The 25,364-nt window shown below is 41.2% G+C and overlaps 1 protein-coding gene, 1 non-coding gene and 1 pseudogene across 4 annotated transcripts in view; 2 read left to right on the forward strand and 1 right to left on the reverse strand.

Moving 5' to 3' along the window:
- The first annotated feature begins 1,276 nt into the window (after positions 1 to 1,276).
- LOC115872563 lies at positions 1,277 to 1,629 on the forward strand (annotated as a pseudogene).
- A 4,812-nt stretch (positions 1,630 to 6,441) lies between these two features.
- Positions 6,442 to 25,364, reverse strand: part of AMMECR1L (AMMECR1 like) — a 30,492-nt gene continuing 11,569 nt past the window's right edge. For 2 of the 3 annotated variants that reach the window (XM_045299181.1, XM_004703866.2), the window contains 6 exons: positions 20,839 to 21,283; positions 19,064 to 19,174; positions 18,674 to 18,788; positions 17,612 to 17,702; positions 11,667 to 11,763; positions 6,442 to 9,832 (listed from right to left, as the gene is read on the reverse strand). In XM_045299181.1, coding sequence (XP_045155116.1) covers positions 9,721 to 9,832; positions 11,667 to 11,763; positions 17,612 to 17,702; positions 18,674 to 18,788; positions 19,064 to 19,174; positions 20,839 to 21,245 — 933 coding nt within the window. In that variant the 5' untranslated portion in view covers positions 21,246 to 21,283 and the 3' untranslated portion in view covers positions 6,442 to 9,720. Of the gene's footprint in view, positions 9,833 to 10,528; positions 10,583 to 11,666; positions 11,764 to 17,611; positions 17,703 to 18,673; positions 18,789 to 19,063; positions 19,175 to 20,838; positions 21,284 to 25,364 lie in introns of all 3 variants that reach the window. The other variant, XM_045299186.1, reaches the window with a different exon arrangement.
- Positions 15,617 to 15,718, forward strand: LOC115873069. The gene has a single exon (XR_004048215.1). It is a non-coding gene; the product is annotated as a U6 spliceosomal RNA (small nuclear RNA).

Consider the following 25,364-nt stretch of genomic DNA (forward strand, 5'->3'; position numbering starts at 1 on the left):
GAGGATGTACACTGGTACAGATAGGAACTGGAAACACAGGGAATCCAGGACAGATGAACCCCTCAGGAACAGTGGTGAGAGTGGTGATATTGGGAGGGTGGAGGGAAAGTGGGGTAGAACAGGGAACCGATGACATGGATCTACATATAACCTCCTCCCTGGGGGACAGACAACAGTAAAGGGGGTGAAGGCAGACATCAGACAGTGTAAGACATGACAAAATAATTTCTAAATTATCGAGGGTTCATGAGGGATGGGGGAGCAGGGACGGGGGAAATGAGCTGATACCAAGGGCACAAGTAGAAAGCAAATGTTTTGAGAATGATGATGGCAACAAATGTACAAATGTGCTTGACACGATGGATGTATGGATTGTGATGAATTGTACAAGCCCCCAATAAATTGATTTTTTTAAAGAATATATACTTAGATGGAGACTATGTAAAGAAATAATAGCTTCCCATTTTATATTTTTGTTTAATAAAATTCTAGTTATTTTGTAGCAATACTTTAAAAAAAATCGTTTTATTGGGTGCAGCAATACTTTTGACTTATCCTTGCACAGGAAAACATTACTGACTCTCAAAGGATCTAGAGGCCGTTTTTAGAGCACCTCCTCCACCTTGACTCATTCCGGGAAATCAGTCCCACTGACCTCTGCCCACATGGCTTATTTCACATTTCAAAAGACAAACAGAAAATCCCACGCTGTGTAATTACATGCAGTAAATCTCTAGTACCTTCGTTTCTCTTGAAGAAACAGGATTTCTCTTTAGACACACCGGTTATTATTAAAGTCGTTAAACGTTTAACCAACCACCTGTAGTCTATTCCCAAAATTATCATCTAAGCCTGACACCATGTATGTCTGTTATGGATTTGTGCATTCTACCAAATTTGATGGCCTGCAACACACAAAAAACCAAAAACAAGTAACTTACTTGCAAGCAAGTTAAACAGAAGACCAATGATCCCTAGTGGTAACTGAACATTTGTGTTATAAAAAGTGCTCTTTATCTATTTCTCCTAGTACACCTCATCCTTTGTGTCATCCAAAAACAAGGGTAAATTTTCCCCTGTGGGTCAGAATACACCAATATGTTCCGAGTTCTTTGCTTGGGATGGTGAGTATCATCAAATCCTATCTTATAGACATCTGAATTGTCAAGATTGGCTGAACAGGTGCTGCGAAGGCAGTTTCTTCCAGCTAGCCCAAATAGTGGCTACAGATATTGAAAGACAATATAGAGTCTGTGGCTTTTCCAAGATTGAAATTATGACAGGTCCAGAAATTGATGTTCAATTCCAGTTCACCGATACTAAAAACAATCCTCCAACTCTTATATTCTCACAGGTAGATTGAATTGTGTACTGGCCAAATATAGAGGAGTTACTGTGCTTGTCCTATCCTTCAGGTGAAGGTCTAAAAAAATGCCAGCTGTGAAAGCCTCAAAAATGGATTCTCAACTGCTATGTTCTTGTGCGTGGAAAAGGGAATGTCAGCTCATCATGGAATACTCAATTTGTACAACAAATTATGAACCTGAAAAAAAGTTATATCTTACAGTGGGAGGAGGAGGAGGGAAGAGGAGCCATGACTTGGGAAGCAATGATTTCTATTTATGGTAATGGGAAATTGGTATTAAGGGTGTGGTGAAGCGAAATTACCTGGTATGGCGCTTCTGCCCATAGTATTTTAACTCCCAATAAATGATTGGGCCAGAGCATGTAAATAAGGTATAGAGGACTCTAATGATGGGATTGGTCATTTGGGGCATTCCACTGTGTAAAGGGAGTCATCTCAGAACCAGGAAGAGGGAACCCTGCAATCACTCAGAAGAGCCCGGAGTGCAGCATGAGGAGAAACAGCACAAGAACAGCATCAAGACCATGAAACAGAGCCAAGGACACCATGAGACTGTGGTGGGCTTCTCAGCCCACTGAACGAGTCAAGTGGAGCGAGTGCCTTCTGGCAAGAGGCTGGCTTGGTAAAGTGAGCTGCCCTTTCGGCATTTATCAGCTCTAAAGGAACTTTTTCATTCTAGCCCAGGCACACAGAGAAGTCGGAGAGATCTGCCTGGCAACATGACTGACAAGAGGCGCTGCAAATGAAAGAACTGAATCCTTAACCTCTTTGTTGTTACGCGCCTTCAAGTTGTTCCAATTCATAATAACCCCATGAACAACAAAACACCATCCAGTCTGGTGCCATCCTCACAATTGATTTTAATTTTGAGCCCATCGTTGCAGCTGCCGAGTCAATCCATCTTGTCATGGGTCTTCCTCTTTTTTGCTACTGCTCCATGATGTCTTTCCCCGGGCACTGGTCTCTCCTGATAACATGTTAAAAGTATGTGTGCAAAGTCTCCCCATCCTTGCCTCTAAGAGCATTCTGGTTGTACCTCTTCCAAGACAGAATGTTCGTTCTTTTTTTGTAGTTCACAGTACTTTCAATATTCTTCACTAACACCGTAATACAAATGCATCGATTCTTCTTCAGGTTCCCTTATTCCCCGTTTAACTTTCACATGCATATGAGGTGGCTGAAAATACCAGGGCTTCAGTCCTCAAAGTAGCATCCTTGCTTTTCTACACTTTAAAAGAGGTCTTGTACAGAAAATTTACCCCACACAATGCGTTGTTTGATCTCTCTTGACTGCTGCTTCCATGCGCATGGATTGTGGATCCAAGATGAAATCCTTGACAATTCAACCTTCTATTCACTTATCATTTATTAACTGGACCTATTAGTGCAGTTGTGAGGAATTTCATTACATTATGTTGTAATCCATATTGAAGACTGAAATACTTTATTTTCATCAGCAAGTCCTTCAAATCAAGAACCAATGGTTGTCAGAGTAACTAGCCCCTGACAAAATCACAGGTTTCGTAGGCGCAGTTGTACGGCGATAACACATAAAGATCGAGATCCCCTTGCAGAGGGGTCTCGGGGAGGAGATGAGCCAGTCAGGGTGCGATGTAACAATGATGAGAAATACAACTTTCCTCTAGTTCTTCAATGTTTCCTCCCCGCTACCACTACCATGACTCGAATTCGACCTTGCAAGTCTGCCTGGACCGGAGGATGTACACTGGTACAGATGGGAGCTGAGAATCCAAGGAATCCAGGGCGGATGATCCCTACAGGACAGTGGTGTGAGTGGCGATACTGGGAGGGTAAAGGGAGAGTGGGTTGGAAAGAGGGAACCGATTACAAGGAACTATATGTGACCTCCTCCCTGGGGGACAGAAGGCCGAGAAGTGGGTGAAGAGAGATGTCGGACAGGGCAAGATATGACAAAATACCAATTTATAAACTATCAAGGGCTCATTAGGGAGAGGGGGGTGGGGAGGGAGGGGAAAAATGAGGACCTAATGTCAGGGGCTTAAGTGGAGAGAAAATGTTTTGAGAATGATGTACAAATGCACTTTACACAATTGATGTGTGTATGGATTGCGATAACAGTTGTATGAGCCCCTAATAAAATGTTTTTAAAAAAACATATAAAGATAATAGCAAAATCATATAGACTAGGAAAGATAGGAAAATAAAATAAAGGAGTCAGACACATTTTATGATAGCAGGCTCACCTCAGCCCCTCTTGGTGGTCCGCGTGGAGTTGAGAGGAGAGGGAGGGAGAAGGATTTACTTCTAACCAAGGCTTATATATACTTGGGGGCATGCAAGTCCCTTGATTACAGGTAACCACATGTCCTTGTGCTTCTGGATTGACTTAGGATTCTGAGTTCTCCAGGGGAACAATCACTATCCTTCTCAGTAGGGTGTGAGCCCCACCTATGGTGGACCAGACAGTAGTCTGATTGCTCTGGATGGCTGATGCTTTCAGGGAGATAACTTCTAACCAGCTTGCTACAATTATTTACTATGTGTTGCAAGCAGCGTCCTAGGTCTGACATATATTTGGGGGAGACAAGCTGGGGGAAAGCCTTTTTATATCCCATAAATTGAATTGAAGGAGTCCAATCTGCACTGAAGGTATTAGCCAAAAACAAGGCTTCAGAAATTGATAATAGAAATGTTTCAAGAATTTGATGAAACACTGGAAGTACTCATATATCTTATTCCACACCCTTGGAAGACTAAGAGATCCATGTGTACCTTCCCAATACAGGTGACTCAACAGAATATGCAAATTACATGATCATTAATATCACATGCAAATAAATTTCTGAAGATCATTCAACAACGGTTGCAGCGGCAGGGTTGATGCAGAGGTGCAACGACGGAAACTTGTTGGCTTCCCTAATAAATCCTGTAATGCTGAGGATTGTCTGTGGCCATTGCAATAGACTATCACACCCAGCAGAGAAGCAGACTGCTGTGTGAGGGAGGGACGGTGTCAGAACAGGATAGAGGAGGATGTCTGACCCCTGCCTCAGGAATCACATGTCAGATGTGCAGTTGGATTCTCCTTCTCCTTGTGCAGCCAGAAGTCAGAGGTAGCCCTGCCATTTTCTCAAAATATAATCGCTAGAGTAAGGTGTCCACCTGAAAAAGGTGGAATTGGCAGGTGACATACACAATGAAAAAGGGCAGCTGCTGAGGCTTTCCTCATCTGGAGACAGGGCCATGGCTTCATGGGGCAGCCCAATTGGCCTCGTGCTTCTGACCTACTTCTGCCTAGTTCCTCACATAGCGCCTGGCTATGCAAGGTGCAGTTGGCCTCTGACTCCGCTGGCACAGCAAAGATGTGGAAGGATAATCAGACGCATTTGTCTCAACAGCTGGATCCTTTGCCATGAGACTACGACTAGGTGCTCCCTGGTTACCATTATGATTTTGATCAAAGGATATATAGAAGAATCCCAATCAAAAGAAAATAGAACAGAATTTTAAATTCTTGCAACTGAGAGGCTGGATGATCTCCCCCCCACCACAAAAAAGCCCTATTCTGAAATAAATTTTTTTGCCTTTAGGACACTTTTCTCACTTAAAAAAAATTCATTGTGCTCCATGTAAAAGCTTATACGTTAGGTACTGATTTAACAATTGATACATAAATTGTAAAGCTTATACGTTAGGTACTGATTTAACAATTGATACATAAATTGTTCCATGACATTAGTTACTATCTCTGAAATATATCAGCACTTTCATACTTTCCTCATGAACTGCCCCATTCATATAGCTTTCCTGCTCCTTCATGCCTTGTTTGCTTTAGGGTAAAAATTGATTTTTCAGTCAACTTGTTACAGTCCACTAAACCTGGTCTTTTGAAAGAAGCATTTTGCTCTACATTTTTCCTCCCATGCTACCTGGGACCTCCTACTGTCCCTAGACAGAACAGCAGCTGTTGTTTGTATGGACTAACATCTTCCAGGAGTCTTTGGAGACTAACAGTACCTTAGATGGCCAATTACCAGCTTTTAAGATCCCAAAATTTGACTCACTCAACTGAAATGCATAACCTATGAACTAAGCCAATTCACTTAGTTGTCCCAAGACTATGACCCCAACTTCAAACCCTGTAAACCAATCGCACAAGGTGTTTGTCAAATATTCACAACAGCACCTAATTGTGCGTTATTGAATTTATAAATATATATGCAGCACATTTATATACATATCGTCACAAACGTACCCATGCAATATCACTGACTTCCGACACTCACAGCCCATACATATCTAATCAACTGTTTCTTGCTATTGTAAGAAATGCTACATTTAACGTTTTTCCTTTATTCATTCACATTAGTGAGGCTAATCTTTATTTTTTTAATACATCTTTTGTTTATATATTATTTGTAAACTTTTTAAAATCGTTTTATTAGGGGCTCATACAACTCTTATCACAACCCATACATACATCAATTGTGTAAAGCACATTTGTACATTCATTGCCCTCACCATTCTCAAAACATTTGCTCTCCACTTAAGCCCCTGGCATCATGTCCTCATTTTCCCCTCCCTCCCGTGAGCTAATCTTTAAAGCTACAATTGAAACTATCCCCCGAAGTAACCTTTGAGCCACAATTTATTTGGCTTTGAACATGGTGCTTTTGAAGTCTATATGGGACCAAACTGACCACTCCAAAGGTTAGCAGCTTAGGGGCAGTGTTTGTTAGTGGTGAATAATTTGGAAAAGGAGTGAGAATGGTTTCAGATCTTGAACAATCAATGTAACTAAATTATACTTTTTAAAATCATACTTTTAATGTTGGTCTGTTTTGCTGTATTTCACCAGAACTAGAAAAAAGGAAAATCATAAATTCAAGTTTTCTTTTAAATTAACAAAAAACATGCAGACTGAATAATTTGATTGGCTAGTCCTAAAAAACAAGATATCAAAAAAAAAACAAAAAAAAGCAAAGGGGCCTGGGCGGGGGCGTGGGGGGAAAAAAAGCAAAAACAAAAAAAAAATCCCCAAAACATGTTAAATATTTTTAGTCACATGATCAAAAAAGAGATCGGACAAAGAATAATTTTAACCCATTACGATTTATTCGCTACAATATTTTGTTAGAGTTCAATGATTTGCACTCGTAAGTTATATAGCCAAGAGGCAACAAAGTGTAATACAAAGAATTGGTCTGAAGTCTTTGTACTGAAGGCCAAAGTCTCTTGCTTCAGGGAAATAAGTGTAAAGAAACAAAACAAACACATAGCTTCCTAGGTTCCAGAATTCCAGTAGAAAATAACAAGTTAGTGTAATTGTAGATGTCAACATATGGAAAACAGATCTTGTGCAAATATTAAAACTAACACCCAGGGCTTCTTTTGTATAGATTTTATAAACAATATGCAATACTTCAACTACAAACCTCTCTTGTTGAAAGGTTCTGTAACATGAGTTGCTTTATTATGAAGAGAAAACGTTTTAAGAACCTCACAGTGGAAACAATCCAGTATCGACAGACTCTAGTGATCAAACACACTCCTTTTACTGTAAAACGAGGACAATTTATAGAATATGTCCTAGCTGTGGGTATTAGAAACAACCCAATTTTCCAGACCAAAAGGCACTCACAGCTAAGGATGACACAAACTACGAACCAAGCCAGCAGTCAGATTGGTTCTCTGAAATCTGGTTACCTACTGTTCAGTTTATGCAGCCCAAGGACAAAGGAAACACTAAGCAGAAAACTCACTTTCTTTTAATCTACAAGTCACATATGTATCTGGTCACCCTCATGACTGATTTGGTCAAGCAGGTGGAAGGCAGTTCAGAGCTGTCATCTCCCTAGCAGAGCTGCCACGTAGATAATCCAGACTTGGTTTTTTCCTGAGAGCCACCTGCCATACATGTTTATGAGGTGACCATCACTGTACACTTCCAGACCAGGCCCTGTTCAGGACTGACACCGAAAGCACCATTCCTTACAAGGCCAAGTATTTTCCTTGGCTAGCTCCCAAGTCCCCTTGGGCAAGGCAGGGGGAAAAGAGCTTTTCCATTGCTGTCTTTTGTGTGGGAGCATGAGGAAAAGTGGAGGGAATAAGGCTTCTTCACTCCAAAAACCGGAGGCCACTTCAGTGTGGTGCTGGGCTTAAACCAGCCTAATTCTTGTGCACTGATTTTGAAATTTTCATTTTCTTAAATGGCAGGTATCCTACCACACCCCCAACAAGATAAAAAATAAATGATACACTGGTGAAGACAAAAAGGCAAACATTTATATAAGGGAAAATAGGCTTGAAGAACATGGCACTATAAATGCTTGCATGGCCAGTCTCACTGAGCGTGCCCAGGGGTGAAAGTTTAGCACCAGTTTTTTTGCTTTTAAAAAACTCTTTAGAAATTAAACACAACTCTAACGCAGAACAGTTGAACATTATGAGTCTAGCCCTATGTGCCAATACTGTTGTACAAGCCAAAGGTGGATGGTTTAGTTCAGAGCCGACCATCCGTACATCAAACCATGGTGTAAGACTGATTTTTATTCTCAGCAGCAGGAAATCATGATACAATCCCATCGTCTTGAAAAGGGTTTTCCTCAACATTACAAGGGGAAGGTGGCAGGATGTGAGAACCCAGCAGTTAAGACAGGTGACATGACATGGGTTTCTCGTTTATCAGCCCAACATTCATTCCCCTTAACCTTTCTGCATCCTCGTCAGAACAGAGCACAGGGCCAAGCAAATCCACTTCCGTTCTCACTGTTCCCTAAAAACAAAGACACTGATGCCTGCGACAGAGCGTTGTTCCTCAGACTGTACCCACTTCTACATTCCTGGCAGAAGGAATCTCTAAGGAGCTCCTTTGGCCCGTTTCAGAAAGCCACACCATCTCCATATAAACTTTACTATACCAATCGCTGTGTTCACTGGGTTGATACCCAATCCATTTTGTGAATTCTCTAAATGTGTTGCTGAAAACCAGTGTTTCCTTAGGATCCTTTCTTCCAACTGACTACCTCTTCCCGTCAATCATTTTAGCAGTGCCTCTGTTAAGATAAATCCAAAGCATCTTCCAAGTCCCCTAGTTCTATGAACTGTGCCACCAAATTAGTGAAGATTAAGCAGGACAGGAGACACTTGCTGACAGACATGTGGAAATCAGCAACAATGACAGCAGGCAATATGTCACAAGAAGGTTTGAGTGATCTTGAATGAGTTTAGGGATTTTCTCTGGTGCAGTGGAGATTTCCAATACTTTAGACAAGCTGAAGAGCCACCTTGTTTAATAACAGCTTTGTTTTAAAGTCCTGTAAGAACTCCCCTGTTTAAAGGTCTTTCAGAATGTGTGCCTGAAAAGAAAAGCCACTCGGAGGCCCTGAATTCCCCGCTAGAACAATGTGTCCTTACAAAGCTCAATCCAGCTGCTTGTTTGATAGCTGCTTTCTGAGAACCTAGATCCAGCTATAGGCACTGCTACCAGAAGAGGATTTGAGGTAGCCTGGTGGTAAGGAAGAGATCTCTCCTTCACACGTGTGCAGCAATGACAGCAGGTCCTCCTTTGGGCCTCTCCATTCCATTCCATTCCTCAGCAGGCTGCACAACAACACTGTTTCACACCAGGAGACTCTAAATAAAGAATGCTACAAAATCCAACTGACAATAGGATGAGATTTAAAACCGTCAAGGTTTAGTGAACAATGATCAGTGAGTGACCTATGCCTCCCAAAAGGCTTCTGATGTGGGTCCCTGTCCAGGAGCCGCAGGGGACTCACGGTGCCCACTTTCAATCCTATCAGGATGTCTGGGTAGGAAGCATGAAAGCTGTGATCAATTCTTGGTATGCAATTAAATGAAAGTTGTCTTTTTTGGGGAAAGAAAAAAAAGTAATTTAAAACAACCTAAAAATGTTTCTTGTTGGTCTCCGTTGCCCAGACTGCCAGAGGAACATACCTACTTAATCTAGGGAGGTTGTAGGGATGTGTATGGGATAAGCCTTCATGGATCTTCAATTTCAGCTTCCTTGTGTGGCCAACACACATGCAGCAAATCACCAGGAGTACCTGCATGTCATAGGTCCCCTGAACCCACATAGTAATTCTTACTAAGCTTGGAGGAGCCCCAATCCAACTGAACCCCATATTGAGGAAAGGCTGAGATAAGGCTTGGGCCCCTCAAGTTCTGTTTCATTCAATGTAACCCCGCCATCCCTTTAGTCAGCTGGAGGCAGACTTGGCAACGGAAGCTAGCATCATAAAATGGTGCAGTAATAGAAGTAACTGGACCAGGAAGAGGAGGCATCTGCTCCAATGATGTCATAGCCATTGGCTGCCACAGGGGGGTGAGATTGGTCATGCAGCCGTGTGTCAGGAGTAATGATTGTAGAGGGGTGGGGCATGAAGAGTGCCATTCTGGAAGCAGTGCTGGCGAGAAGCAATATACTCTGCATAACTGATTGTCACCTTCTCACTTCGGTACCTGTGTAAGGAAACAGGAACAAGTATTAGGAACCTCAAGCAATTAATTCTGTAGAATCACTCAGCAGAGAAAACCAAAAGCTTATTTTATACTTTTGAAAGAATATGGAAGACCAAGAGCAATCTTACTTACAGAAAATGAAAGACAGCACAAAGAAACAATGTTATTACAAATGAACAAGATGAGAAAGCACAACTACAATTCACATCTGAGAATGTATTTTCAGAACATCCCATCTTTAAATACTACATATATCAGACTGCTCTTAAGCAGTCTGCTATTAGAATCTGGATGAAGAATTTCATGTCAAATTACAAGGGTGATAGATATACTGGAAGATGACTGCACCAAAGCCCAGTTTAAACTGCGTATCTAAGGTCAGGTTAAAACGTGATCAACTGGACAGAAATGCATTAACATATACACCTCAATTTGCAGAAGAATGACTGATACATTATTTACAACTAAAATGGGCAAAGATAACTAATTCTGGGTCAAATTCTGATAAAGCAGATTAAAGTATCCTGGGGCTATATAAAACGGGTCTCCATTCCCAAATGAACATTTCATTTCATAGGGCCATCAGAGCGGAATTCAGAGCGCTTTGGTTTTGCTCTTAGAAGGATGCAAAGCATGGGGTGTTACAAACCTATGGACCCTACTACAGACCACAGGAGCTGGGTGTGACATCCTTACCCAGAGCCATCTCTTTCCCACTGTAATCACTCCTCCACTGCAAGGTGATTATTCCTGAATTTTGACAGGGAAATGGCTGTTCAAATAAATTATAATAATAATAGTAATAATAATGCTTTGTATCTGAAGTGTTCTTTTTTTCTTTCTTTTGGAATCCAAAGCATTTCAAAAACACTGGGTATCTTCCAAACAGACCTGTGAGGTTAGTATATGATAATCAGTATTTCACAGATGAGGCAGCCACAAAGGCCCACAGACACTAAGCCCTTCAGTATTTCCACTGTTGATAGGAATGTGAGAGGACTGACATCCAATGACTGCCTGCAATGTTACCTGACCCTGGACTAGAAATTCTAGTTCCATTACCTTCTCTCCCGCCCACCATACGGCCCACCCCCCAAAAAAAGAAAAATCAAACAGTGCCATCAAGTGAATCTCATCTCAGCGACCCATTAGGGCAGAGTAGAACTGCCCTTGTGGATTTTCTAAGACTGTAAATAAATCTTTAAGGGAGTAGAAAGCCTCACCTTTCTCCCATTGAGCAGCTAGTTGGTTTCAAACTGCAGCCCATTGTGTAATTCACTACACCATGCTGGCTCCTTACCTATCTTATCCTAAAATAAGCCACTTTTTTTTTCATTTAGGTCTTATACTAGGTAAGTGGTAGAACTGGAGTTCAGGCCTCAAAGGCTTTGTGCATTCTATTATAATAGGAAGCCCATAGTACTAATCACACAAATTGGTGGAGGCATTTGCTTTTAATTTCTGGTAGAAAGCATTACTGACTTTCTGGTTACCATGCCTCACTACCTTACTGCTTGTGCGTTGAGGTAGGTAGTAAATACCCCAACTGAACCTGATACCTCCACATTGAGAGCCCTCTTTCCTAACCTCACCCTTTTCCCTAACTAAGCCCGCCAACCAAGTGAGTCCTGCACAGCTGCTGTCAGGATGTACGAGGTGCTGTGAAACACAATCTTTGCATTTCTGCCACTGCTTTCTCAAATTTTAAGCCTCCTTCACAATGCTTTAATTCAGGAACATTAGCAGAGAAATGTATTTTCTTTCCTTTCCATCATAAATATCTTCCTTCTAAGCCCAGTTAAACAAGGGCGAGGAAAAGGAGACAGTGACATACCTGGTGAGTTTGATCGTTTTTCTGAATTCACTGGTAATTGGAGCCTTAAAACCACCTTTCCTGAGCAATGAGTCTATGGTCTGGATCTGATCCCAGTCTAAGGATGAAAAGAAGCCACACAGAGGTCAATGCCCGATCATACAAAAGCGGGACATGTTTTCATTCAGCCAGTGTGAGGAATGAGATTTGAAAAGCAGCCACACCTATAAGGGCATAGAAACTGTGGCACTGGCCCACATTTATCTGTAGCACTTCTCTGAAACAGGAGGGCAATAGCTTAACTTTTGTCCCTAGACAGCCTGCTTCTGTAAATGCTACTCAGGTATAATCATTTACCAACAAACTTGACCGCAATTTAGATCCCACAATTGACCTACAACTGGAACCCAGGGCTGTTCTTTGGTAGAAGACTATCAGAATTCAGCTATTTCAGAAGAGTTTGAGGAATTGTTTCCTTATTACAGGTAATTGAGTGGCAGGAAGAAAATTATTTTTTAGAAAGAACTGGAAAGTTATTTACATACACATATATTGTTGGCTTCTTATACAGTCTTATTAGATAATATCAAATTGAAAACCAAATCAACAAACAAAAAATTCCCTACTATACTACACTATATGCCTGAAGTTTTTAAAAATAAAATGTCAGATAGGAAATTGTTCATTTGATATTTACCTAGGTTATCCCACCTCACTAATAACAAACATTGTGGTCTGTCTCCTTGAATGTAAATGTGTCCTAAATAAATAGACGTGTCCATGTTCCGATTTCAAATAGGTAACAAAAAGGCTGCTTAACACTTTCCACTACCATCTATTTAAATTTGCTCTAGTTTTTGTATTTTCTGGGGATTGTTTTGCAGTAGAATTCCAAGTTATTATACTTTATAATTATATAGTTTATACACGTTATAGGTTACATAGTATAGTACAGTATATAGTTTATACATATAAACTGTATAACTTATATAGATTATATAATACAGTAGTGTATCAAGTACACTATTTGGAAGTTCTTTGAGTTGGTCCATTATCTACTTTTACTTTTCTACTTATTTTAATCATTTTATTGGGGGTTCATAAAACTTTTATCACAACCCATGCATACATCCATTGTGTCAAGCACATCTGTACTATTTGTTGCCATCATCATTCTCAAGACACTTGCTTTCTTTTTTTTTTTTTTAAACATTTTATTAGGGGCTCATACAACTGTTATCCCAATCCATACACACATCAATTGTGTAAAGCGTATTTGTACATCATTTCTCAAAACATTTTCTCTCCATTTAAACCCCCGACATTAGGTCCTCATTTTTCCCCTCCCTCCCCGCTCCCCCGACACTTGCTTTCTACTTGAGTCCTTGGTACCAGCTCCTCATTTTTGCTTTTACTTTCTTTTTTTAAATCGTTTTATTAGGGGCTCATACAACTCTTATCACAATCCATACATACATCAATTGTGTAAAGCACATTTGTACATTCATTGCCCTCATCATTCTCAATTCTGCTTTCTTTTCTATTGAGATTTTTATCAGTTTTACTTTGTTTTTTTGTTGTTGTTTTTTCCGGGACAAAATGGGTACTTGGGCATACGGCAGGGGATGTGGGGAAAAATGGGAGCTAATAATGATAAGTACAAGAATGAAGAAAATGTTGTAAGACTGATTGTGATGATTGTGCATTTGAATTAGCTGAAATAGCTCATCGGATACGTCAATAAAACTTGGGGGACCAGGACCAGTGAGGAGATAGTCATAAAGGTCAGCAGAAAGACCTAGAATTATGTATTCTTTTCTCTTTTTCTTCAATCTTTTGTTTTGCCTACCTATATAAGATAGGCATGAGAAGCAAGACCATGGAGAAGCAATGGGAGAATAACTAAGGAATTAAAATCAACAACGAGCAGGGCATAGAGATCCTGGTGGTGTTGGAACAACAGCAATCTAGCTGAGAGGAGTTACTCAGAGGCAGAAGAAGGGTGAATGTGATGATGGAGCAGGAGGAAGGTAAAAGAAAACACATTTAAGATCTAGGAAGTGCAAGATATGACAAAATAATAATTTGTAAATTATCAAGGGTTCATGAGGGCGAGGGGAGCGGGGAGAAAATGAGGACCTGATGCCAGAGGCTTAAATGGAGCAAATGTTTTGAGAATGATGAGGGTAATGAATGTACAAAGTGCTTTACACAATTGATGTACGTATGGATTGTGATAAGAGTTGTATGAGCCCCTAATAAAATGATTAAAAAATTAATTAATTAATTTTTTAGAAGGCCTAGGAAGCAAAGCTTTGGATAGAGGTATAAACATAGGTGTGTACATATGCAAATATATTAATTCATAAAAATAGAGGTGATAGTCCAGGGACATATATTTATATGGCAATACACTGAGGAAGTAGATGGACTTTGGGCCTCTGCTCAAGTCCTGCCTCAACACAAGAATACTTTGTTCTAACAACCTGGCATTCTGTGATGCTTATCCTCCCAACTTGATCGCTGAAGACAAACTGGGTGTATAAGCAAATGTGGGGAAGAAAGCTGACGGTGCCTGGCTATCAAAAGATATAGCATCTGGAGTCTTTTTAAAGGATTGAAAATAAACAAGTGGCCACCTAGCTCAGAAGCAACAAAGCCCACATGAAGAAGCACACCAGCCTGTGTGATCATGAGGAGTTCAAGGGATAAGGTATCAGGCATCAAAGAACAAAAAATTATATCACTGTAAATGAGGGGCAGTGCAGAGTAGGGACCCAAAGCCCATCTGTAGGCAACTGGACATCCCCTTATGGAAGGGTCACGGGGAGGAGACGAGTCAGTCAGGGTGCAGTGTAGCAAGATGAAACATACAGCTTTCCTCTAGTTCTGAAATGCTTCCTCTCCACCCACTATCATGATCCCAATTCTACTTTACAAGTCTGGCTAGACCAGAGGATGTATACTGGTACAGATAGGAACTGGAAACACAGGGAATCCAGGATGGATGATCCCTTTAGGACCAATAGTGAGAGGGAGGGTGGAGGGGGGGCGGGGGCAGAGAGCGGGAACTGATTATAAGGATCTACATATAACCTCCTCCCTGGGGGACGGACAAAAGGTAAGTGGGTGAAGGGAAATGGACAGTGCAAGATATGACAAAATAATAATTTATAAATTATCAAGGGTTCATGAAGGAGGGGGGAGGAGGGAAAATGAGGAGGTGATGCCAGGGGCTTAAGTGGAGGGTAAATGTTTTGAGAATGATGAGGGTAATGAATGTACAAATGTGCTTTATACAATTGATGTATGTATTGATTGGGATAAAAGTTGTATGAGCCTTCAATAAAATGATTAAATTAAAAGAAAACAACAACAGAAATTGGAGGTATGGCCTCCAACCAAATTACAAAAAAAAAAAAAGGCTCACAAGGAAGGATGAGTCAACTAGAGTGCAGTATAGCACTGATAAAACACACAGTATTCTTCTAGTTCTTTGAGGCTTCCTCACTCCCCACTATCATGGCCTAGTCCTACCTTTCAGTTCTGTTTAGACCAGAACATGTATACTAGGCTCATGACACATGGAATCCAGGTCAGATGAACCCCTCACGTACAGAAATGGGAATAGCGATACCAAGGTAGGGAGGTGGAGAGAAGAGAGGAGGAAGGGGTAACCAATCGCAATGATCAATGCATAACCCACACCCACACCCACACCCAGCCCCAAGATGGACGAAAAGAAACCTGGGTGAAGGGAGACAGTGGTCAGTGTGAGATATGAAAACAATAATAATTTATCATTTATCAAGGGGTCACGAGGATGGAAGAGGCAAAGGGCTCAAATAGAAAGTAAATGTTTAGAAAATGATTGCAACATTATGTATGAACAGGCTTGATATAATTCATGCATGGAATGTCACAAAAGCTGTAAGAGCCCACAATAAAATGATCTTTAAAAAAACAAACTTGTGCTCGCTTCAACAGCACATATACTAAAATTGGAACAATACAGATTAGCATGGCCCCTGCGCAAGGATGGCATGCAAGTTCGTGAAGCGTTCCTTATTTTTCCTCTAGTTCTTTAATACTTCCCCCCACCAATACCATGATCCCAGTTCTACCTAACAAATCTGGCTAGACCAGAGGATGTACACTGGTACAGATAGGAACTGGAAACGCAGGGAATCCAGGGCAGATAATCCCTTCAGGACCAGTGGTGGGAGTGGGGATACTGGGAGGGTGGACAGAGCGTGGGGTAGAAAGGGGGGAACCGATTACAAGCATCCACATATAACCTCCTCCCTGAGGGATGGACAATAGAAAAGTGGGTGAAGGGAGACGTCGGACATGGTAAGACATGACAAAATAATAATAATTTATAAATTATCAAGGGTTCATGAGGGAGGGGGGAATCAGGGGAGGGAAGGGGAAAATGGGGAGTTGATACCAAGGGCTCAAGCAGAAAGCAAATGTTTTGAGGATGATGGCAACAAATGTACATATGTGCTTGACACAAAGGATGTAGGTACGGATTGTGATGAGTTCTATGAGCTCTTGATTAAAAAAGGGGGGGGGATTTTTTTAAAAGATTGCTTAAGTCACTGCTTTTGAAAGTCTTAAAAACCCATATAGAAAATAACAAAGCTTTCTATATAATCAATTCATTGGTTTTATTTAACTGGATTCTTTCTCTATTCTAGGCTCACACCCCAAAAATACCATTTCATGTGTTTTCAAAAACAGACTACTTCCAAAAAATAAATAAAATATGGCTTAATATCACAGAATGCACAAACATTTAACAATATTCATCTTTCAAAGAAAAGAAAACCTTGTGCAACCCATTTCCCCCCCACTTCTTACCTTTAACAGCCCACTATAAGAACCTAGTAACCACTCAAAACTACTAAAAAGGAAAATTGCTCTTTAGAAAATAATGGGAATTACCTTTGTATGTGCACACTTTATTTCAAGTACCGTATATACTCATGTATAATGATTTTTTTCAACACATTTTTAATGCCGTTTTTGTGGTAAAATTAGGTGCCTCGGCTGATATTTGGGTGGGCTTATACTCAAGTGTATACGGTACTTACAAAGTTTCATTAGGCTATTCTTGGGATGAAAGAAAGATCACCTCTTACAGAAACTTACAGGCTATGTACCAACTTCACAAAACAGCAGGCAACACTGCATCTGCTGACTAGGGATGCAGTTCTGAGTTGACCCAACAAAAAGGAAACCTGGCAGGAAAAGGGGCAGGTGTTCATCTGAATCAAGCTGCAGTTGCCATCAGGACAAATCTTCTGTGGGGAGTCACACAACATTGGTTGTTTTGGGAATGTGTGCAGCACAGGGGTTGCACATGCCTACTTCGCTACACCCGACTGGGGTGCCATTTTATAATGTTGCTCAAGTTCCTTGCCAAACTCCCGCAGCAAAAAAATCCCAAATCAAACTCCTCTGGAAATCATTCCTATCTCTGTTAAAGAGATAGACACCAATAGACACCCCAAAGACAATGTCGCACTTCAGGAGTTCCATTTCCAGACCCCTCAGCATTCATGCTGCTCAGACAGCCACAGTAGCCATCTTCTAGCTCTACACTGGGCTGTAGGGATTAATTTTTGCCCTTTGCCAAGTATAACATTGTTTATCAATTGATGATCAAAGTTCTAAACCCGTACAGATGGACATCCATGAACTCTGTAACATGGTCTCCTTGGTTGTTAGAATTCTGCTACAAATACCACTGTATTTTGGGGGGAAGAGAGGTGGGGAGCGGTACGGGGGCTGGGCAGGGGTCAGAATAAAGCTACTGAAGTTCCTCCCCAGTTGTAGAGAAATTAAGGGAAACACTCATTCTTACTCACAGTTGGACTAAAAGACGGCACACTTCATTTTCCTGCCCTGAATCGGCATAACTATGAATGGGACTATTTATTACAATCAACCCAACTTACCTTGTTCTTTAGCAACCTCAGGTAAATATGTGGCTGTACGTTTGATGCCCTTTTCATTGATGAATTCAATTCGAATGCCATGGACCCCTACCTACAAAAAAAAAAACATCCCACCAAGTAAGTGGTATTTACTAGTCATAATGGAACTTCAACCATCCACACAAAAACTGACATTGTTCCCTACACCGTATGATTTAGGTCAGGGCAAATGAAGCTCACCTGTTTTTCACGTCTTTGTTCTTGGTGTAGAGGCCACAGGCATTTTGGCTATAAAGCAGGTGGGAATTTATGTGTAGCTACCTTTCTTCTTATATAGTTTCTGAAACTTTAAATTTTTTACTGGAACAGACAGACTTATCTTTCTCCAAAGAGCAGTTCCTGGACTTGAACCACACTTACAGTGCCTATACCACAGCATCAGTAGGGCAAATTTGAGAGTAGAAATGAATTCTTTAAATAGCTCATCTGATATTTTGAATATATTACATTAAATGACCATGTCACAACATTTTTATTTGGGTTCATGATTCTTCATATCTGACATCTGACTTCTAATAAAAACTTTTACTTGGTCTCTCTCTCTCCGTGTCTGTCTGTCTCTGTTTCTGTCTCTCTGTCTCCTCCATCTGTCCATCACCTCTCTTCACAAAGGAGAGGGCCTGCGTGAAGAAGAGGGTGGGAAGGGAGGGTGTATGTTTGAACCTTCACCCCCATATCCCCATATCTACGATGGCAGTGAATAATAAAACCTAAGCGTGACAAAGACAAAAAAAAAAAAACACTTTTACTCAAGGGCTTACCAAGAGATTACTTTCATTTATTTCCATTCTTATTTATTAGGAGATGCAGGAGCAAGGGGTTGGTAATAAATGGGAGCAAATGAAAGCCTTATGTGCTTTCTGATTCCTAGCACAGCACCCCCTTTTCTGTCACCCACAGCTGGCTCTAATCTCAATGTCCACATACTTAAACCTTCCTTCAACGAACGAGATACATTACCATGTACTAACCCGGACCCAAATGCAACGAGAGATGCAGAGTTCCAAATGAAGCTGTTCTCACCTCCCAGTCCAGGTAATCACTGGCATCCTCAAAGTTAGTAAGGAGGGAGACAGAGCAGAAAAGTTTAGGTAGCTCCTCTCGGGTCAGTGGGGGAAATCGGCTGTCCTTAAGTGCACTAGAAGGGACAGAAGGGACAGAATACACAGATGAGGCCACTTTGAATTCCTGTGCAAGCACCACGTACCAGAGAGCCCCAATATTTACAAATCTAACATGCACAGTAATCTATTAGTAATTAGATGCTAATAACCAAATACACAACTCAACAAATTAAAACTCCTCTGTACTACCCAATAACCAAAATGAGGACACTCAAAATGTATCAAACAAAACCAGTTCTTCAAAATTCCTGCCTACTTATCTGCAGTTCTTAATGGCTAGTGCCATTACCTGGTTAACGTGTATTCCCTGAGTCCTGAGTGAAGATTCATGGCTGAGAAGGTTCCAATGCAGCCCCGGAGCCGCTTATCCCGCCCTGTCTTCCACGTCACAAACAGTGGACTAAAAAAAAAGGAAAACACAAAACATTCTCTAGCCCCAAATTAAATCTTGTTGAAGAACAAAACCTTTAGGCTTTGCCCCTCTTCATATACGTTATTCCCCAAAAGGGCAGTTTTCGGAGCTGGTGTCTATCTGAAGGACTTTTGCTTTCTGGAAGTGGAACCTTACATGGAACCTTAAGGAAACTCTGTAGGGCAGCGATTCTCAACCAGTAGGTCGCGACTCCTTTGGGGGTTGAACGACCCTTTCACAGGGGTCACCTGATTCTTAACAGTAGCAAAATTACAGCTATGAAGTAGTAACGAAAATAAATTTTACGGTTGGGGGGTCACCACCACCACATGAAGAACTGTATTAAAGGGTCGCAGCATTAGGAAGGTTGAGAACCACTGCCTCAAGCCCAGGCTTCAACTTCTCATTCTACTTCCGAGGTGTTTTTCCTTTATTCTACCTTTACAGCCATCCACATTTTCTAAGACATCCTTTATTATTATACACCTGGCATGGACACCTTCCTTCTTATCTGCAAGTTTCCTTTGCAATATCACTGTTCCCCAAGATTATCCCACCCTCTGGGCAACTAAAATTATGAGGCAGTTTCAGAAAGTTCTTGAAAATATTCCATTATTTTAATTCTACTGGCCCATGTTGGATCATCTACTACATAAAATTTCAGAAAACTAATACTAATGTCTTCTGTTGGGAAGGGGAATCTCTTAAGTGAAAGTTGTCAACTTCTGTTGCCAGGACAGGGTCGAAGTCATGCTTAACTAGACTATGGTTGCTGGTGGTAAATTTTTTAAAAAAGAAGTTACAGTGTTACATTCCTTTCTAAATACTCTTGTACTATTAGATACCTCTATACCTTATTGCTTAGGTTCTTACTGCTGAAACATAGTTAACATTGTAAAAGTCAGTAAAGCCCCCAATTACGTTCTTCCATTCCAATAAAAACCTAAACTATAAGCCAGTTACTGTCCAAAAACTTATGCAAATTCCCTCCAAAACTTCTGACAACAGGAAGGGGACACAAACAAACCCTCAAGTCCAACAGCCTAATGCTACCTGCTGTAACCAACACCTGCTCCTCCACACTGAACCCTCCCCTCCTTGCAAGCGAAGATAATCTTCATCAAAAGATAATCCTTGACGACTACACGTGCTCAGAATTCACACCTGCTCAGCCAGGACTTTCTTAAACACAGCATCCCAAGCAACACTGCCTAACACATATCTCATTTCCCCTTCTGACATAATCACACAGGCATCAATCTTTGGTACTCTTTTAACTGTGTGTGGGTTTGACTGGTCAACGAAATGACAAGTGTCCCTTTCCCCCAAGTGTAAGAACCTTCCCTCATAAGCCCTCCATAACCCTGCTCATTAGTTGCAGTACAGCTTTAATAACTGAGAAATGACCTTTTTTTTCCTCCCTGAGATATGATCTTAAACACTTCTTTAAAACAAAGAACAGAAAACATCGGTGCTTTTCAAATGCAACCTGGTCTTCTTCCCTTCTTGAACTTAACTACTGTCTGGACATTTCTCAACATTCTTTCTTACTACTTTTCCCCCAAATGATGCTACAGTGTTTGAAGAGAATGATCCAGAAAAGATGCCATCATGCCTTCTGCACTGTCCCCTACTATGCCTCTTTTACTCACTAGGGGTCATTGGTGAATCTAGGAAGTCGTGGCTGTGGGAAGCCGTAAAGGTGACAGTAGAGCACATCAAAGCAGTAGCAGCACATCTCTGCAGTCACCACCAGGTTCTTGGTGGTGTTGGCAGTTCCATTGGGACGGGGGAGAGGGCTCAGCGCTCCTGATGTGGGATTCATTCGTGTAATGGGAGAATTTCCAGGCCCCAGAGTTAAGTCCGATACATTCTCCCGTCCATTGTTGCTGTCCACATGCTGGTGGTTTTGAAGAGGTCCTGAACTAGAGGCGGGCACAGTTGCGGACTGGTTCCCGTGACTGTGTGTTCCGCTGCCAGATAATTTGGGCTTCTTGACCCCACAACAGCCTGCTGCCAACTTGGGCTCGAGTGGAGGGACACAACGTCTTTTTCCCATCCTGATTCAGTGCTTGAGGTCTGGAATGCTGCAGAACCCTAGGCAAAAAGATAATAGTAAAACATAAATTTGAATGGTCTGTTAAAAGGAAGAAACAAAAATCAAACGCAGAGTCTACATGGAGAGGGCTAAGAGTTTTCAACTTCTCTCTCCCACTCGCATCTAGTTCATTTGGCAACCAGGGATCACAGACAAACACTGAAAGAAATCCTGCATTCATTCAAAGCAGGCAAATTTTATTTTCTACAGAACTTATGATCACAATGGGTAAATGTAGGCAAGACTCCCCAGGGAGGTGACTGGCTGGAAGATGGGTAAGGTCAGAGACTGAGTGTCAGACTCTTCCTTAGGTTACCCTCTACACTTCTTATATGCCCCAGACGGACCCTACTTTAATTTCCTTATTAATAACCACTTTCCCGCTCAGCAGCTTGCCACTAAGCTGAATCTGCATTGTTTTGGCTCCAAACCCCGGTGAAGATGAAGTTAGCTGCCATTCTGACAAGAGCCCACCCACTCACCTAATTCACAATAGTTATTTTTTTTAAAAAGTGACCCTATCTACACACAAAGTTCTCACTACTCTTTCCTCTCAGCTCTTTCTTCTTACTCAGTTTTTGTTTCACCTCTGAACATACTGTAATCTCTATACATCTCTACCCTTGCGAGCCTCCTTGTACAAACACTGCAATCTAGAATAAACTTCATAAAATGGATTCAAGCTTCCCGTCTTTTTTCAGGTAGCCATTTCTGTCTTGTCACAGCAAAGCAGACAGTTACAGAGCCACCCACTGTAACAAAAGATGGCATCAGATGGACTACGTGATGGCAGCACACACTACCTGATATGAAGGAAATGTGGATATTCCTCAACAATTTCCCCCTCAAAAAGACCAAGGTAAATCCCATAGCTAATGTGACCAAGGGCCTTTCTTTGTTGCCTGGAAAGTGTCTATAATAGAATCAGGAAAGTAAATCCTAATTATTTCAATGTTGACAAATGAAGTGTTTGTAAAATTCTGCTAGCTTGAGAAATGACTTTTTCTTAAGCCATGATGGTTTTCTGGGGGGAAATTATTACTCTACCTCAGTTTTTGGTTGTGATTTAGTGTGCAGAACTATCTGTTTAGGCACTGCTCAAAAATAGACTAGTCAGCTGCAAACTCCACAATCTTGTAAACAGATCTGTATCCCCATTTGCAAAGTCATTCGTTTTAAATACAACAACTTGTCATTTTAGGGTGGGAAACCCATTGTCCAGTCAGCAGTTTCCTATTCACGGCAACTCCGTGTGTTACACAGCAGCACTGGGGCGCACAGGGTTTGCTTGGCTGTAATCTGTATGAAGCGAATCTCCAAATCTTTCCCCCTGGGTGCTAAATGGGTTCAAACTGCTAATATTTAGGTTGGTAGCCAAGGGTGAAATGTTTGTGCCACCCAGAGAGCTTTTAGATGAACAGAGATGGAAACATTTCACAAACATTAATTGTTAATATTCAGCAAACACTCTGATCTATAACAAAATATACATATAGGACAATTCTGAATGAGATGAGGTTGTCAGTAGTTGAAGAACAGCTTGCAGGCTTGGAACAATTAACATTTGTCAACTACTTGGTGGAGAGCAAGCATCAATATAATCAGCTGCTTTTGGTTTACTGTTCCTTTAAGGCCTGGCTGGACTTTGCTGTGTACTCAGTATTAAGTACTCTTTGAACACTTCATTGGATATCCTGAACCACTCAGCAAGGCAGAGGATGGTACCATAATTATAAAGATAAAGAATATCAGGCTTTCAAAGCAAGAAAGCCACACTGCCAGTAAAGGCTGGAGTACAGCCCTCAAGCCTCAAGAACAAAGCCTGCAAATGATGTCCACAGGATTCAGTACCTAAGCGCAATGGGCTATTGTTGTTAAGTGCCATCAAGTCGGCCCCCCAATATGTACAACAGAACAAAACACTACCCAGTCTGTGCTATCCTCACAGTTGTTTGAGTCCCGCTGAAATTACTCTGTCAATCCATCTCATTGAGAGCTTGTGCTGCCCTTGTGCTGCCCTTCTACTTTGCCAATCATGTCCTTTCTGATAAATGTCCACAGTATGTGAGAAGTCTTGCCATCTTGCCTGTAAGGAGCTTTCTGGCTGTATTTCTTCCAAGACACATCTGTTTGTTTTTCGCAGTCCATGGTACTTTCAAAATTCTTCGTCAACACCACAGTTGGCGAAGGTCATGGAATCTTGGGGGGTGGGGGGGAATCAAACCAAATCTAAAGTCACCATTTGGAAAACTTTCAGTATCCTCGCTACTATCATCTGAGTCCACCGTGGCCACTAACTACACACTTAGGCCTCTAAGCCCTCACTGAACCTTCTATCTTACTTCTAACTGTGGTCAGGAGGGATTAAAGCTTGTGTTGGATGAAGCAGCAAGACTCTCAAGAAGTGGGGTTTTAACAGGCCCAATAAGGCCCTGAGATGCCTCGGTTGTTAAGAATGGGAGAAGAGGTTAAAAAAAAAAAAAAGATTGTTCCTCAAATCCTGACTTACTTCTCTTTCTCTGACACAAACACAAAATCACTATTTTCTCATTCTCATCATCACAGCAAAAGCATACCTGAAAGCAAGTTAATGTGACAAGGAAGGTAGCATCTATCAACTCCAAAGTTCCTTTAACAGACAACACTCAGCAATTTGTCCCGTAACAAAAACACAGAAGGGATTTCAAAGTTGTATGAAGGCAAATGACGTCAAGCCAAGAACATTATCTACACATCACATATTATCACCTATATGCAGTGGACCACCATCACTAGTAATACCAAGTGATTACATTTTCATAATTCCTTTACCACTCAAACTAAGGTTTGAAATGAATAGAATAAACCAAAATCCTGCCTAAATATTCTTGAGGCTTAAGTATTTCCCTGGCAAACAATTCAATTTATCATATCAATTTGTGACCAAAGGCAGAGTTAGAAGCATTCTACATCAAAAATGCAAGGGAGCTTCAAAAAGCTCACGGAAAAATTCCTTGATCATCCAATCCCAGAAGCCCTCTCATACATTAGCCATTGTGGTTAGGTGTGTCCAGTCAGTTCCAACTCAGAGCAACCCTATAAACTACACAACAAAAGACCACCAGTCCTGCAAACACCCTCACAATTGCTGTTTGAGCCCAATGTTGCAGTCTATGTCAATCTATTGTCATGGGTCTTCCTCTTTGTTATTGCCCTTCTACTTTATCAAACACAATGTCCTTTTTCCAGGAGCTAGTCTGCTGATGACATGCTCAAAGTACCAAAGTCTCCAAATCCTTGCTTCAAGAAGCACTCTAATGGTGTTTTTCCCCAAGATAGTTACTACATATACTTGTGTATAAGCTGAGTTTTTCAGCACATTTTTGATGCAGTTTTTGTGGTAAAATTAGGTGCCTCAGCTGATACTCGAGTATATATGGTATTTGTTCTTTTGGCAGACCATGGAACTTCATGAGCACCGTAATACAAATGCCTGGCTTCTTCTGAGGAATTCCTTACTCAATGTCCAACGTTAAAATGCATAAGAGGTGGTTGAAATACCATGACTTGGGTCAGTTGACAGGATGTCAAAGTGACATCCCTCCTTTTCAATATTTTAAAGTTATCTTGTGCAGCAGATTTACCCAATGCAATGTGTCATTTGATCTCTTGACTGCTGCTTCCATGAGCACTGATTGTGGATCCAAGGTAGATGAAATTCTTGACAATCTCAATCTTTGCCGTTTATCATGATGCTACCTATTAGTCCTGTTTTGAGGACTTGTTTCTTTACACTGAGCTATAATCCACATTGAAGGATGAAATCCTTCATCTTCGGCACCAAGTAACTGAAGTCTTCCTTACTTTCAAAAAACAAGGCTGTGTCACCTGCAAACCAAAAATTAGTAAGCCTTCCTTCAATCCTGATACCTCCTCCTTCTGCATGCAATCCAGTTTCTCAGAATATCTGCTCACCATACAGATTAAAAAAGTAGGGTGAAAATAAACTACAGTGAACCCTCGCCACTTCGCGCTTCGACTTCCGCGGCTTCACTCTATCGCGGTTTTTGCGTAACAGCGCATGCTGTCATTACTGCCACT

The sequence above is a fragment of the Echinops telfairi genome, unplaced genomic scaffold (genome assembly GCF_000313985.2).
Source record: "Echinops telfairi isolate 266 unplaced genomic scaffold, ASM31398v2 ScPeMD7_4;HRSCAF=17, whole genome shotgun sequence".
NCBI classification, from domain to species: domain Eukaryota; kingdom Metazoa; phylum Chordata; class Mammalia; order Afrosoricida; family Tenrecidae; genus Echinops; species Echinops telfairi.